General features: G+C 42.8%; 2 protein-coding genes across 15 annotated transcripts in view; one reads left to right on the top strand and one right to left on the bottom strand.

Moving 5' to 3' along the window:
* LOC140612491 (RNA-binding protein 14) overlaps positions 1-8,567 on the top strand; it is a 45,443-nt gene extending 36,876 nt beyond the window's left edge. For 3 of the 6 annotated variants that reach the window (XM_072790051.1, XM_072790042.1, XM_072790043.1), the window contains 2 exons: positions 5,654-5,742; positions 8,292-8,567. In XM_072790051.1, the coding sequence (XP_072646152.1) occupies positions 5,654-5,718 (65 nt within the window). In that variant the 3' untranslated portion in view covers positions 5,719-5,742; positions 8,292-8,567. The remainder of the gene's footprint in view (positions 1-5,653; positions 5,743-8,291) is intronic. The other 3 variants (XM_072790039.1, XM_072790040.1, XM_072790041.1) reach the window with 1 other exon arrangement.
* On the bottom strand, positions 5,744-15,672 carry LOC140612492 (RNA-binding protein 4B). Of its 9 annotated transcripts, none has more exons than XR_012013683.1 (5): positions 15,474-15,672; positions 14,367-14,790; positions 10,661-10,763; positions 8,805-9,481; positions 5,744-6,353 (listed from the first exon to the last, which is right to left on the bottom strand). XR_012013683.1 is itself a non-coding variant. In XM_072790054.1 (4 exons), the coding sequence occupies exons 2-3, from the start codon at positions 14,776-14,778 to the stop codon at positions 8,814-8,816; spliced, it is 1,080 nt and encodes a 359-aa protein (XP_072646155.1). In that variant the 5' UTR covers positions 14,779-14,790; positions 15,474-15,663; the 3' UTR covers positions 5,744-7,241; positions 8,805-8,813. The 9 variants fall into 9 exon arrangements, 4 of the variants coding, with proteins under 4 accessions (XP_072646155.1, XP_072646156.1, XP_072646154.1 ...); XR_012013682.1 differs by lacking the exon at positions 10,661-10,763 and adding an exon at positions 7,080-7,241 and having other exon boundaries at positions 15,474-15,663; XR_012013681.1 differs by lacking the exon at positions 10,661-10,763 and adding an exon at positions 7,080-7,241 and having other exon boundaries at positions 5,744-6,434; positions 15,474-15,663.
* Positions 15,673-16,360: the final 688 nt, after the last annotated feature.

Raw genomic sequence — 16,360 nt, forward strand, 5'->3', positions numbered from 1 at the left:
TCCCTCCCTCAGGTCCTTCTTTCTATTTGGAAGGATTTTCCCCCTTGGCCACTTTTGAGCTAATTTCTTATCCTTAATATCTTAGCTTCAAGTCCTCCTAGTAGACACCCCCTCCCATTTTTCCTTACCCATGTATTTGGTACTTAACCCACTATTTTGCTTATTTAACATTTTCTTCACAAAACTGAAAGGTGATCAAGGAATTTTCCCCCATGCCAGGCGACAGCGCCTGATACATAACAGGCATTTAATAGTAAGTATGTAAACTATCATTTGAATTATGTGTTCCTCTGGAGAACATAATACCTTCTGCCCTTATCCCCATTCATTGCCTTAGCAGTCCTAGTCATTCAAGAAATGAGTGTCCTCATAGAACCAGGACACGAGCTCTATCTACCCTTCGGGTTCTGGCTTCCTTGTGGGGCCCAGGGATCTGTGCCTGTCTAATGAAGCCTGGCTTGCCCAGCCCTTTTTAGTGCAGTGTGATTCCAGATGGGAAGCATACCAGCACCAGTGTGATTCCCACAGTATTGGCCAGTTGCCTTGGATGACCTTGTTTAAAATTTCATTGTGTCTGTAAGGAGAGGTACAGTTCACACAGCCACTGAAGTATCCTGGCCACACCTCAACATGGAGGGAGTATGATACCTTTGGAGGGGAAAGCCCTTTCCCTAACCACTCATTTTCCTAATTCACATGGCCACTGCCCTGCTTCAGAGATACCAGAGCCAAGGGCAGTGCAGGACCACCATTACTGTGGCAGTCAGGTTCACCTTGCCAAATGAAGAAGCTTATTAAAAACCTTCCATTGGGATCCCTGGGTGGCGCAGCGGTTTAGCGCCTGCCTTTGGCCCAGGGCGCGATCCTGGAGACCCGGGATCGAATTCCACGTCGGGCTCCCGGTGCATGGAGCCTGCTTCTCCCTCTGCCTATGTCTCTGCCTCTCTCTCTCTCTCTCTCTGTGTGACTATCATAAATAAAAAAATAAAATAAAAAAAAAACCTTCCATTGTATCTCCTCCATGTAGATAGGGTTTTCCCTAAGACTGCTGGATCCCTTTGCCAGCTGCTCCTCTCCAGTAACTTCTTACTGTGGCTTTCTGCTATAGAGAACAAGCACTAGGTATCAGAAAGCTTTCCCTCAGCATGTGTTTGTTGGTGGTGGGGGGTGTTGGGGAGGGGTGGCCCAAGTCATTTAAACTTTTAAACCTCTATTGCTTTAATTACCAGGGCAGCCAAGAATGCTACCTCGTGGGGTTCTTGTGGACTAGCAGAGATGTTGGATAAATCATCAGATCTGGGCCCTTGTATAGTTTGAATTTGGCTGGGACCTTTAAAGGACTTGGAAAACTAAGGCACTACTGATTTAAATAATCTCACCAGACTTTAGCTTCTCCTCTGTTCCTGGGGCTAATCTGATATTTCTGGTACTTCAGTTCTCTTCAGCAGGAGAACATAGCCCAGATCTTAAAAGCCCTGAAGACGGGTTATTCTGACAAGTTGACAGCTTTTCCTAGTAATGCATTTTTATCTCTCTTTTCCTCCGAAATCTCCTAGGGCAGGAGACTGTTTGAGGACTACATTTGTGAGACAAATCCTGACAAGCCATGAAGTCCATCCTGGGCAAGCTGCTTCCTCTCTCTCTTTGGGCTGCCTTGTAGCCTCACAACCCTTTTTTGCGTTTCAGGCAAGCTCTGCACAGTGCATTGAGTGCTGAAGACCTGGTATCTTTTGTGACACGTTGTCTATCTCTACAAGGCTGCCACTGGCCTAAAAGGTGGAACAAAGCTTGGGCTATAGTAGGACTTCTGCCAAGTAGAAGCTGTGGCAGGTCTGTGTCTCCCCTACCACCCCAGGGAAGATGTTGCAGTAGAACCCAGGGAGTTCTCAAATACCACCTAGGGGAATCTGGATGCTTTTTTTCTGGGCATCAATATTTAAATCAGGCTAGGATTTATTTTGCTTTGTACTTGAAGTGTCTTACTGTGCTGCTGCTGTGTTTGGGTCTTGCTTGGGTGGACTGCTCAGGAAGAAATTCATGGAAATGGAAGACCTGGGATGTTCTTCATTCCCATCCCCCACCCTGAAGCTGGGCCAGGGATATCCCCTTGGCCTTCATTATCCCTCCATTTTCCCTGTCTCTGTAAACTGGTAAGTTTGTTTCAAAGGGGAGATGTCTTTTCTTTTTTCCCTTTTTTTTTTTTTTTTTTTAAATTATTCATGAGAGAGAGAGGCAGAGACATAGGCCGAGGGAGAAGCAGGCTCCTTGTGGGGAGCCCGATATGGGACTCAATCCCAGGACCCTGGGATCATGACTTGAACCACTGAGCCACTCAGGTGCTCCAAGGGGAGAGGTCTTAAGTAAGGCACAAAGAATAAGCAGTAGAGTTTTGGTAGAACCACATAAATAATTGCCCTTCTCTGAACTCACACAGTACTTTTACATTTCTCCTAACAATTAACATTTTTGTCATACCATCCTCTCAGCTGAGACCTTATCTCATCTCCCCTGCCCCTCAGAGGTGCCTTGTGCAAAGCCCTTAGGGCCTGGCGAACAACAGGTGTTAAGCAAATGTTAGGGTAGGAGGGGTTCATGCAGTTATTTATGGGTTGATTAACCTCAGGGATTTAAACCCTACCCCTTTGGACTATCCCTAGAATCACATGCCTTTATGAATGAATGATCCTTTTCTTGTCTATAGGGTATTTTTTTTTTCCCCTTTAAAATGTCACTTTTTTTTTTTTGTCTTCATCATTAGGGGAGAGACCTCTGTTAAATATCCCATAAATTTCACATTTATATTGCTATTCATTTTTTTCCTTTCCAGAGTGATCTTTTAAGTGAATTTGATTCTTAAAGAGGTTGATTCTGTTACCCCCAAACTTAAAACTGCTTAATGGCTTCCAGTTAGTCTTTTAAGGTGAAGATGAAATTCCTAACACAGCCTTATAAGGCTCTAGTGAACTGTCCCTGTAACTTAACCTCTTCACATGCCTACTGCAGTTTATTCCTGCCACAGACTCCCTTTCTTGTTTCTCATGGATGCCATGGTCTTCTTGATCAGGGGCTTTCATATGCACTACTTTCTCACTTGGACATAACTGCCCCATTCCCTGTCCACCAAAGTCAGTCACTACTGTTTTCATAGCATCCTGTACTTGACCCTCCATGGTACATATCAGAGATGTAATTAAGGTTTGCTTCTCTGTTAGGAACCACATAGGCCTTCATTCATCACTCAAATCTTGGCTCATAGTAGGAATTCAAATCGTTGATGAATGAATTCAGGAGCTTTTTAGCGTTTTGAGAGGCCTCATGGGACTCTGAAATGGTCTATCATGAAACTTGGTCTTGTGAATAAAAGGGATTTATGCTCACAACATGCAATTTCTCCTGGTATTTTTTAAAAATAAATTTTATTTATTCATGAGAGAGAGAGAGAGAGACAGGGAGAAAGAGGGAGAAGCAAGCTCCATGCAGGGAGCCCGATGTGGGACTCGATCCGGGGTCTCCAGGATCATGCCCTGGGCTGAAGGCGGCGCTAAACCACTGAGCCACCCGGGCTGCCCAATTTCTCATGGTATTAATGGAGATTTAGAAATAAATACATTTGTTCCTACTCAACAGTTCTCTTTTTTTAAAAAAGATTTTCTTTATTCTTGAGAGACATAGAGGCAGAGACACAGGCAGAGGGAGAAGCAGGCTCCATGCAGGGAGCCTAACATGGGACTCAATCCTGGGACTCCAGGATCCCGTCCTAGGCTGAAGGTGGCGCTAAACTGCTGAGCCACCGGGGTTGCCCTCAACAGTCCTCTTACATTGGCTGAAAACTAGCCCCTTTCCCAGTGTTAACCTGTTTTTTGGGGGGAATGAAAGGGTTTTTTTTTTTTTTTTTTAAAGATTTGAGAGAGAATGAACAGGGGGAGAGGGTGAGGGAGAAGCAGACCCCCTGGTGAGCAGGGAAGCCTATGTAGGGCTTGACCTAGGACCCTGTGATAGTGACCTGAGCTAAAGGCAGACACTTAACCCACTGAGCCACCCACGTGCCCCATGTAAGTTTTTAAGGGAAAAATATTTTGTAGGATTTTTCCTTGCTCATAAGGGAACTTATTTTGCCATCTAAACTGCTGTCCAGTATAATAGCCACTAGCTACATACTGTGACTAAAAAAGTTTCTCAGCTTCACTAGCCAATTTAAGTACTATTTAATTGCTACATGTAGCTAATAGCTATCAATTGAGGACAGCACATATCTAGAACACTTCCAACATTGCCAAGTTTTATTGGAGAGAGCTGATGTGGAACTGTTCCTAGACTATTTTATCTTGCCAGCAAGACAGGAATCAAAGTATGTTAAACTTACATTAAAAGTGCTTATGTGCCTGTGAGCATGAGCGTGCACACACCCCCACCGAAGAGGACCTGAGATTTTGGTGAGGCCAACAAAACGTGTACATATTTCTTTATTCTGCCTGGTGCCTGGTACATCAATTATAAGGGAATCCCAGTACCTCTGCCTTTTCCTTCATGTAAAAGAGCCCTGCCTTTTTAGGGAATATTGAAGCTAACATGGGCCTTGTATACTTTTAACCTCTTCAGACTGTTATATCCTAACCCCCCAAAACCAGGAAAAATTTTGCTTCACTTGGGTTAGATTTTTTTTTTTTTAAGTGGGCTTCAAGCCCAGCATGGAACCCATTGTGGAGCTTGAACTCACGACCCTGAGATCAAGACCTGAGCTGAGATCAAGACTTGGATGCTTGACTGAGCCACCTAGAAACCTCTGTCAGGATTATTTTAAATAGAAAATATGTGAGGGAGGGGCATCTGGGTGGCTCAGTGGTTGAGCATCTGCCTTTGGCTCAAGCTCCAGGGGAGTCCCACATTGGGCTCCCCACAGGGAGCCTGCTTCTCCCTCTATGTCTCTACCTCTCTCTCTCTCTCTCATGAATAAATAAATAAAATCTTTAAAAATAATTTAAAAAATACGTAGGAAATGCTATAAAATTAGATTAAAATTCACAGAATTTACACATGAGCATTTCCACATAGGTTTCAATACAGAAAGCTTAAGTAGGATTGAGTCTATCACTAATCTTGCTTTTATGGAGACCTAAGCCATGATAAAATATAATGTTCATAAATCTCAAAAAAAATTCCGTAGACACGTTTAATTGCAGAATGTTGTTACTGCTAATCATTAACACCCCACTCTTCTGCTAAAAATATGACATGTTCTCCTTTGATCTCTCATAATGGTTATTCATTTTAGCCATAGTCTAAACCTAGCAAAATACTAGCACCACAGGAAGTGAGACCTCTTTAAGTAGTTCATAAGAGAATTTAATTGAACTTGTACTATGAAGTCATTGTTCATTGAATCAACCTGATAGGTCCATGGCAATATTGCAGTTTACCTTTTTCCTGATACCGGGGTTTTAACCTGGGTTTGCTAGCCTGTAAAGTGGAAAGAGTAGCTTTGATTATTTAGAAATTAATTAAGATTCTATTAATTAATAGAATTAAGGAACCTGACCACGAGCAGTAGCATACTTATCAATGTCTCAAGATTCTGGATAACTTTTCTCCACCCGTTGTTGAGGCCATATTACTTAGACCTCACTAAATCCTTCCTTTTACATCTAAATTTCAGGCATCTACTCATTTGAATTTTGTAGTTTGAGCACTACTAAGAATGAACCAGAAAATACTTGGTAAAGAACAGTCAACAAACACAAAAAGGTACTTAAGTGTTAGAAACGTTTATTTGTCAAAATATTAAAAAAAAAAAAAAAAGTGGGAGGAGTGAAGTAAAACAAGGCTAAATTTCAGCTAATGCTGTACCACGATCACAGGTCAGACATAAAACAAAACAAACAAACAAAACAACAACCCCCACCCCCAAAACCCCAATGGTCCTAGCAGTTTCAGATTAGCTTCAATGTTAGAGTCCAGAGCTAACAGAAGAGTAAAAGGTCTCTTGCCACTACATGGTCATTTTAAAGGGAAAGGAGATGTTGCAGGTAGACAGGGAGAAGGGTTCAATTCCTAAGGAAAGCAAGATAAGAGGGGGTTCCACTGTACAGGAAAAAGGGGATGCCAGCATAATCCTTACCTAGGGCTGCTCAGAGGCTGAGAATGTAAGGAATGGAGTGAAAGGCTACAGAGACTAGTATCAAGAGGAAAGAAAAGTCAACTTAGAAGAATTAAATTAAGAAAGAAAACATAGTTGGTCACAAACTCCTTTGTTTACTGAAACATGAAGCAATGGAAACATCCCGGCAAGGGGGACCGCGCGGAGCAAGTTCTCATATATGACCGCAGCCCGAGGGTTCAGTCCGCAATTATCCTACCTGAAAGAGAGCACAACACAAGAGGCTTACACAATGCCTGGAGAGCAGCTTGGTTCCGAGTACAAGGGCCCTGGTCCCGTCCTGTATTCCAGGGGGAAAAGAACAAAGAACAAAACAAAACCAAGTCAGACTGGATCAAACTTATATCCCATATAATTACCAAGGAATCTACTTATAGCTACATATAAGAAGCAATCTATCTGCAAGACTGCTGTGTTGGTGATAAGATATATCTTTCTCATGTTCTAATCCATCTTTTAAGCAAGACAACCTCTGTGATACAAGGGTACTGTCCTTGCAACAAAGGGCAGACACATACTATAAAAAACCATAATTTAATTTTTTGCATCCAGAAAAAAGCAGATGATGTCAAGATCTCAAATATGGCCAACTGCACTACTCTAAATTTGTTTCATTTTATTCTTCCATAGTAAACAAGGTTTCAGAAATGACAATCAAAGGGTATCAGGGAACGGTTCAGTCACCCTCCAATATACCTACATGTCATTACTGTCACAGATTTAGAACCATAACTCCAGTAGTTCCCCTACTTGGTCAAACCTCCCTTACCAAATCAAAAGAAGAAATCCTAAAATTCTCTAATTCTTCCACTGATGATGGGAACTCCAGACACCAATGGCTGGGGGAAAAAAGAAGTTAACTCACACCAAGTTCCTCTACTTATTACAGACAAAGGGCCAAATCTTGGTCTTGATCTGTACCAACCGACTTCAAAAGTTGTGACGTTCTTGAATCAGTTCTGCTAGGGTGAGACCCAAATTCAGATCCCCAACAGTTCTGGAGTATTTCATCCTGGCAGCCTCATTAACATCAGGCTCCTGGGACTGCAACCAACTCAGGGTTATTCAGTCCATTTGAGGTTCACACCTGGAAGGTAAGTTTCTTTAAAAGTCATCACTAAAAAGAGGTTAGTTGAACAACCACTGCTTGCAGTCAAAATTCACTTTAAAATACCTTAGTGATACCCTTCTAAAGCTACAATATGCTAATTTAACTATGAAACACATTTGAGGAAAACAGAAGTTATCTGGTAGATACCACCTTTAGAGAAATATCCCACTTCGTGGTAGATCCAGCTGCATTAAAAATAAAAATTAAGGCAAACTACACAAGCTGTTAAGATTACGTACTTCATGCACATAAAGACACACTGCTACACAATGGTCTTAAGAGATCCGTTTTTGTCATAGTCATATAGGATATCATTTATCACAGGTTCAAAGCATTATTTGCTTCTCACTACATATAAGGGCAAATTCCCATTGCTTCATTTTCTTCTATATGTATATACCAATGGGATAAGTTAGGAACCCTGGAAACTGTTCAACAGCCCTCCCAATTCAAGTGATGCTCAATTTCAAGATACAAGGAAAACCATGAGAATAGAAAGTTGTCATGATGCCATTTCCACTCAAATGAAATTTATCTAGAAAATCCTACTAATTATTCTTGCCATTCCAACATCTTTGGTATACATTTTCTGAAGTAGGAAAAATTAAATTTCTGGGGTCATCACCAGTGGGATTTTATACATTTGGAAATTACCTGTTTTATCTAGTTCCTTATGTGTTCCCCTTGAACAAAAACCAAAACAAAAGTTGCTTGGAAGAAATGAGAAGTGTTTGGGACTCTAAATGTTAGTAACAGGCTATGCAGAAATATGGCTTCAAGAGCTCATGCATAAGGTGTCTGGACTACTAATAAGGAAAGGACTCCATGGGATAGTGGCACCAAAACATTTTGCTTTCAAGTGTCTTAGAACCAAACACCTATAGCTTATTGGACTTTATTTGGCTTATAGATCTACTATATTAGTTTCCTCTGATAAAGGCTAATGACCTAAGTAGTTATATTAGCAAGTGAGAAGTCTAAAGTTGTAGTTAAAATTCTCACTGTGACATTCATTATTAACTCCAGGACCCGTATTCTTCTGCTTACATCGCGACTTTTCCAATGAAGAGAGTTCTGGAGTCTGCCAAGGCTGAGTGAATTCTGACTACCTCTAAATTATCAGATGACTTCAAAGTACTTAACCTCTCTGAGCCTTCATTCTTTTCTCTGTAAAAGAGAAAATATTTTAAAGGCTTACTGTATAGATTAAATGATACAATGTACAAAGAGGGCACTCAACAAGTGTTCTCTTAACTATGTGTCTGTAACCCAAATTGCTTAATTAAATAATATCCTCACTAACGGAGTTTGTTGTTATTCTCTCTGAAGGAACAAGCTGGTTGGAGTCATAGACTAAAAAACCTCAACAGGCCAAATGAACCTCTGGCCTAAGCTAGAGAAATGCTTCACACTAATATGTAAATTTTTACTTCTTAGATACTGTCCTGACAGCAAACAGGTGGCTTTAGCCTCCTCTATGCAGCACTGATCTCTTTCAAGGTAACTATAGAGTCTTAACCACACCCACCCCACTCTCACCTCCAGTTTTTAAAAGGCTGAGTACCGCGCTCGGTCCACATACTGCTCCCGCTCATACCGGGCCATGTCATATAGAGAATTCCGTGCAGCTGCTGAAGCCTGAGACAGCTCACTCTCTGGCCCATAACCGTAGCCCTCTCCAACTGTGGGGAGCACAGCTGCAGCACGACGCAGGGGGCTCCTGTCCCTTCCATAATAGGAGGAAGTGTTGGCAGCGGCAGCAGCCATAGCAGCCGAAGTGGCAGCAGCACCTGAGTTCGGCAACAGGTGTCTGTCGTAGGGATCAACAGAAGTGGAGTTGAGGTGACTGGTCACAGCTGTGCTCTGGACTTGAGGCAGATGGGACATGGACTGCTCCGCGTAGTTGTACGCAGAAGCTGCTGCTGCCGCTGCCACTGCCTCATAAGAGCGGACCCGGTAACGCTTATAGTAGTCGAGTGCTCCATATGCATCGTTGTAATACATGGATTCCCCGTAGCCCATGGTGTAAGGCGTGCGCACTGCTCCATACTGTTCGTTATACTGCTCGGTAAAGTCCGCCACACGACCTGTACGATCTACTGGACACTCTTTTGACCAGTGCCCCTCTTTCCCACACCGATAGCAGCCACTCTGGTCTCCCATCCCAGGGGCAGTCCGAAGTCGGCTTGTGGATAACTGCACGTGCATCCTTTTGCCTTGAGGAAATAGATGTAAGAAGACTTATTATAACTCACTGGCATTCTTTAATCCTCCCAAAATCAAAGTAACTAGTTAGCATAAGACACACATACATACACACACTCCTGCAACCTATTTCAGCAATCCCCTCCAAAAGAAGTCAGAGTGAAGGTTTAATACAGATGAGAGAAAATTTGAATCCTCAGAGACCAGTCAATACTTTCTACTTTTATCAGGTAGCTTGATTCCCTCCTACTTCTGTCTCCACAACTTTCCCTTCCTTCCTCTGGCTCCCAACACAGAAACTGAAAAACTTCCCACTGCTAATACTGGTTATAACTGTAATGATTCAAGACCTGCCAATTTTCCCAAATAGCCAACAAAACCTCAGTTATGCCAGATTTGAAAAGTATCTTACCAACCTCTCACTGATTTACTCAGGGCAATATAGGGCCTCAGCAATTACTGTAGCTTAAAAACCACGGCAATCTTCTGTTCATCTTGTTTCCTCCAGCCATTTTTGCAGGTGTCACCAGAAGGCTATGTTGGATACACAAATCCTACCTGGCTCATCATCTGCTTCACCTTAGTACCTCTAGGAGTTATGTGACTCTCCAGATTTCAACCCCCCACCCATGTTTTTCAGCAAGGGCAAATCCGTGCCTACTGTGGAAAGAAAACTTGACCAAGGTCTCTCAACAGCAAGAATTAGATACTGAAGCAGTACTCATTTCTTAGAGACAGTGTGTTCCCAAATAATTCAGCATTTCATCCAGACATGTGGCTCACAATTCTTCATAGGGGATTATCTACTTGTTAGAAAAATGCATCATTTGCCTAAAAGCCTCTGGGCATCCATACAAACAAGCAACACCCATTCTTCAGGAAATGGCCAGCACTACAAACAGCTAAGAGAAGAAACAATCTTTGCCTTGGGCTTGTGTACCAGCAAGCCCAGGGGCCCTTACTGATGAAAGCATCCAAGGTCTTTAAAAGCAGTTTGAGGAAAGGAATATTCTTGGCAGTATTTAGTCCCAAACTGCCTAAGACTTTGGAGATCAAGTCAGTATTTCTCAAATTGTAGCCAAAAGGCAGCCATTACAGATGCAGAGAACAGGGGCTTCACATCACTCTTAAGGGCTGCTCAGAACAAATCCCCCCTCCGCAATCAGCAAGTTGCTCTCTCTTTAACAGACCTTGTTCTGGATGCAGCTATGCGATAGGAGGCCTCGTGCTCCACCATCCTGTTGGAAACAGCCCGATTCAGGACGGCAGCCAGAACAGCGCCATGCACTGACCCTGAGAGGGGAGCGGGTTAGTGCAGTAATAATCACTTTAGTCAAACTCCGTTCTGCCCGATGTCTAAGATTCCTACCACCCCAGTTTCTAGTAGTTGTCACCTCCAACTTAAAACCCTTTCTTTAGCAGAACAAAGATGCTCAGGTTTTTACTTCCCAGCTGCGAGCAGAGAGGGAGCATCCACCATCACCACTGATAGTCAACAATACCAAATGGCAGTAATTCTCTGCAGCATTTAGCTACCCATTGTTTTCAGAGATTTAAATACTCCTAACTCTACGAAGTTATTAAGGACCACATGCTAACTATGCTTAGAACAGAAACACATTTTTTTGCCCTAGTTTATATCCCAAATGTAGAGCTCCCTGATTTAGACTGGAAGACTAAGTTACTTGGTTTTCAAACATGCATGGTGACATTAACCTATGTGATAGACACAAACTGCTTCCATTCTGAAGTCGGAATAACCATGTCAATCTAAAAAGCCAATTCAGAGACCTAAAAGTACATTTTTTAAAAATTTCAATTTAATTTGCTTTTTACTTTTATAGATTCTGGCCCTGGTTTTGTTTTTCTTTTTTTTGAGAAACAAAACCCAGTGATTTTTCCTTGGTATTTGTTGCTACATCCAATCTTCATTCCTGTTTTATTGAAAAAACTCTTAAGTTTATAAACATCTATGTTTATAAGATGTTTATAATCTACCTCTGTAGCAGCTGTAAAAAAGATTCAGGTAAAAAAAAAATTTTAAATAGAACTAAAAAATCTGTAATAGAAGTATTTTTGCCACACAAAAATTTCCAAAGATTGTAACTAGGTTTTTAATTTAAATCCCCTGAAGTTATTAGAACTGAAAAATACTGTGCTTCTCTATTACCTTAAGGAACCAGGGCAAAGAAAATTGAAAGATTAAATTCTACCACTTTGCTACACTTGGAGAGGCCAAAGCTTAAAGATTTTATTAGACCTCCAAAGTTACTGAAATACACTGCCAACATTTCCCAGAAAACTAGCCTAATAGAAGTGTTTTCTTTTGAAAGCTGGAACAGATTATTAAAAATACTGAGAGATGGGCAGCTTGGGTCCCAAGTGCTGAGCTCCTCTCATGTGCCAGGATTCAGAGAAGGCTGGGGGTGTAGCTAATCCACAACAGGACTCCAGTTTAGTGCCCATTTACATATGGGGAGAAACAAGACACCTGAACTCTTATATACCATTCCCAACTCAGTTGCTTGAACTGTTACTTAGGAACAGCTTTTTGAATTAGGGTCTTCCAATGCAAACTGTTTGCTAATTCAACAGTGGTTCAGTTCACTGCTGCTTGTGGAGAGGAAACAGGTCTTGAAAGACCCAGGTTAACTCAGGTTCTGCTGCTTCCTTTTATAAGTCATAAATGCAGAAGCCTAATGGCACTATTAATAAATGTTCAAAAGATGTTCAAAGTGGCACTCTTAAAGGCCACCTTTGGTAGGAAACGACTAAAAAGGCTTTATCGACAAATGTGATCAATTGGTATCTAGATTATATTTTCTGTAAAACTGCAATATGTATCCCATGCTAAACTTTCTCTTGTCATCTGGAAAAAAACAGAGCTGGTTATAAAAATGTCTGAATGTATAACTCAGAGTAGAGTGCTTTCTTCGGAGTAGATAAGCTAAGAACATGAAAACCAAATAAAGGATTCTTTTCCAATGATTACATTTTAAAGAATTTCATGGATCACTATTACTAAAACACCCACTCCTAGAATAATCAGACTTGCTTTATTAAAACACGCACTCTTCCCAAGCCAACTCCCCCAATTAAATGACTTATGCATGCATGCTTTTGCCCTTATCTTTTTATTCAATTGTATATTAAAAAGGTAAGGACATGCAGTATTACATTACCAGGACATCTTTGCAGTTTGTACCCGACTTTAATTGCAAATCTTTTTACATTTTGTTACCTGTCAAGAGAAAACCCCTATTTTCCCTCCACACACTGTCCATTCATGATCCCATCTCTATCAAGTGAAAATTAAGAATATTCTTAAAGCTGTATGAAGTGCAACAGCTTTCCAAAATAATAAAAGAAAAATATAAATAAGAGACGTAAGTGAGAAAAGCTATCACATTTTAAATAAACCTCTAACCGTAATAGAAACACACTCATTGTTCCAAACAACACTCACCTTTCATCATATAGTGCTTACTGTCAATACACTTTCACATCTATTACCTCATTCTAGCCTCACTACCATCCTGTGAGGGAGGTACTGCAGGGATCATTAATTCTATTTTATAAGCGGGGAAAATGAAGCACAGAGAGATTAAAACACTTGTCCAAAGTCACACAATTAGTTAATGGTAGCAAGTTATCTATAACTTTTACCCTCTGCTTTAGAGAGGAGCTAAAGGTCAAGACACCACTGGCTGAGGCCAGAGAGATCTGACACACTATTTGCAATCTACAGTACTTGCAAACTTTCTTACCCTTTTCTGTTAACTTTTCTTCTTCTCCCATTTCTTTTGTTTTCTAGGTTTAGCAGAGAACACTTAAGTATTTATTTCTCAATAAACCTTTTAGTGGCACTCAGAAAAAAATAGTGTTAACTTATGAACCTGAGAAGTGGCTATAAACGTGTGGGTCAAGATGATACTGTCAGCAAAAAACTTGTAGAACAGCGCTGCCCAACAGAACTTTCTAAGATTGATGGAAACGTTCTTATCTATACTAATAAAGTCACAAATAGTCTCATGTAACTTCTGAGTGCTTCAAATGTGTACAATACAACTGGAAAACTCAAAATTTATTTAATAGCCACATGTTGTCTAGGGGCTACTATATTAGCACAGTGGCAGAGTCTTCAGATAACCTTGAGGTATTAGTGATAACCTTTGTACCTTTATAATTGGTAAAATTATACAATACACACCACGCCACCTTTACTGGAACCTTTCAGAAGCAGGACCATCATTTCATTCAATCTAGTCTTTAAAATTTTTTCTTTTTTTACATTAGGGTTAAATAATAGTAGGTGGAGAATAGTCCAATGGCATGGGTTTTGGCCCTGCCTGTATAGTTCATAGACTGAACAAATTTGAGCATTCAAAAGTTACTTCCCCAAATTCAGGTTCACCATTCAGGTTTATAATATAGAGATCCCTCTAGATGTCTCTGTCCCTCTTTCCCACAACAACCTATCACATAAAGCAATAAAGAGTATAAACCCTAATCATTTAAACTCTCAAATATAAAGCTTCCTGGTCATAACAAAAGCAGGAGGTAATCCACAGACTTTTATCCCCACTTCTTTGAGGTACTTATTTGCCCAGATTAAACTTCCCACAGCACTCAAATGAATGAAGACTATGGGATAAAGTAACCCAGTTTGTGACTCTACACAGTTGTTGAACATTTTGGCAAATAAATCTGAAAAGGGAGTGTTTGCTTCTCCCAAGAGTAAACTGTGCTTAAATGTGGTAAACATGCAATCTTTCTATTATATCCAGTTAAAATAGAAAGGAAACCACCACCCTGACAGCCGCCTGGTCCTGTGTTCTTGTCTCTGTCTTGACCTAGACCCCACTACTCTGCCACCCAGACCCCAGAGCAGTTCACCTTGAAACTCTGTGTTGTCAAGGCCCCTGATGGCTTCCACTGCATCCTCTGCCCGCTCCATGTGTACGAAGGCATAATCTTTCACGATGTCACATTCGATGACTGGACCATACTCCTCAAACTTGGCCCGAAGCTCTTGGTTTGTACAGGTGGGACTGATGTTGCCCACGTGTAACTTGGTTGAGGCTTTGCTCTTATTCTTGCTGGCTTCCACGTTGATGTTCACCCCGTGCAGCTTGTAGTGGTGCAGGTTGCGTATGGCATCCTCCGCGGCCGTCTTGTCCTCTATGTGCACAAAGCCATAGTTCTTAATGATGTCACACTCCAGCACCTTCCCATACTGCTCGAAGAGTGAGCGGATCTCCTGCTCTGTGGCCTCCCGGGGCAGGTTTCCGATGAACAGCTTCACCATCCTGATAAGCGCCTGGGAGAGAAGAAATAAGATTTCCAAAAGTTAAGGGTGGAGTGGGAAATTTCAGGGCATTGCATTTTGGTCTAATCCTCCAAAGAAGTTCTTGGCACCTTCAAGATTCAAGATCTCACATAAACGTTATTATTTTTTTTTTCTTAATAGGAAGAAAAGGTTTGTACATAAGAGGTAGTGTGAGGTGTGTGACACCCAAACAGGAGGTCAGGGTCAGCATGCACTGCACCGTCTATTATCTCCGTGGAATGAGACGCATTTAAATAACAGAGTTGGCTGTTTTATGTCTTAAAATACTCTTTTTGGGGTGCAGGAAAGAGAAGAGCTCAAGAAGGGGGCAAGACGCATGTATTTTGAATGTCCCTGATAACGAGGTTTTGGAGGGAAATCGCTGTACCTCTCCTCCGTGCGGTATTACCCTCAAAAATACTCCAAGAATAAAGAGGCTTCCTCGGCCCCATCCCAGACCCTCAACGACCCAACCTCCAGCTCTTTCGCCCCAACAAAGACTCACTCGACCCCTGCCCCGCCCCCTCCGGAGACCCGGCCCCGCCTCCTCCCGTTGTCTTCAACGGACCACCCGCAGCAAGAGAAACCCAAACCGTGGGCCGGCCCCGTCCGCTAGAGGCCCAGCCCGGCCCGCCCTCGGGCTCCCCGCACACCTCCACAAGACCCCCTCGCACCTCCGGGTGGCGGCGGCGGCGGCGGCGGCTCCCGCGTCAGAGAGAACCCTACAAAATGGCGACGGCCGCTCGAGCCTCGGCGCGACCGGGCCCTACCTCGCGCGCCAGCTCACGCACGCGCGAGTGCGCGCGGCCTCCTTCCCCTCCCCCTCGCGGGAGCCGGGCGACCAATCCCGCGGCCGCATACAAATGGCCGCCCCAGGCTAGGCTCCCAGCCGCCTCGACACGGGGGCGGGGCCAGCTGGTGACGGCGCCGCGGAGCCGAGGTCAGCCCGCCCCCAGTCCCGGCTGGCCAATCAGCACCCTGGAAGCGGGGGTGTCGGGGCTCAAGCGTCAGAAGGACTCCGGGCGCAACCACTACGGTGGTGTAATCAGGGTCCCGGGGAGTTGCTAACATCACAATGGATCGTGCTGTTGGGCCAGTTAGGGCGGGAGGGGAGCTGATGACAAAGGGTTATCTCGCCGGGTCCTCTAAACGGGGGCTTTCTTAGCTGGCTGGCCAGCCTCTTTGGGAGCTTGGGTCAACATTTTAGAAACACAGAAGAGCCGCATTTTCAGCAAACGTAGTCAGTTTTTGTAGAGCTTTAAATATAACGATATTTTTCGCTGCAAGCATGTTATTCACTGGTGAGAAAACAGAACCAAAGATGGCAGAGCTGGGATAGTTCTAAGAAGCATTGTATCCTGGCTACATTTATCGGTCACATCTTGTTTGTGCGTGGATATATGTGGGCTCTTTCTCTCTCTTGTTAGAGCATTAGCTCTAATTGTATGTCCCTCGCAGTTCCTGGTCCGTGGTGAATATCCCAAAGGAATACTTAGTGCAGAGGCCCAGAGAAGTTCCTTGTTTAGGGCGGGGCGCGGGGACTGGGATGAGGAAGCGTCTC

The sequence above is a fragment of the Canis lupus genome, chromosome 21, assembly GCF_048164855.1.
Source record: "Canis lupus baileyi chromosome 21, mCanLup2.hap1, whole genome shotgun sequence".
NCBI classification, from domain to species: Eukaryota; Metazoa; Chordata; class Mammalia; order Carnivora; family Canidae; genus Canis; species Canis lupus.

Excerpts from the sequence above, each read along its gene's own strand:
- LOC140612492 (XM_072790054.1), bottom strand. The coding sequence starts at position 14,778 with ATGGTGAAGCTGTTCATCGGAAACCTGCCCCGGGAGGCCACAGAGCAG. Across the intron at positions 9,482-14,366 it reads TGACAACACAGAGTTTCAAG|GCAAAAGGATGCACGTGCAG; the intron begins GTGAACTGCTCT and ends TATTTCCTCAAG.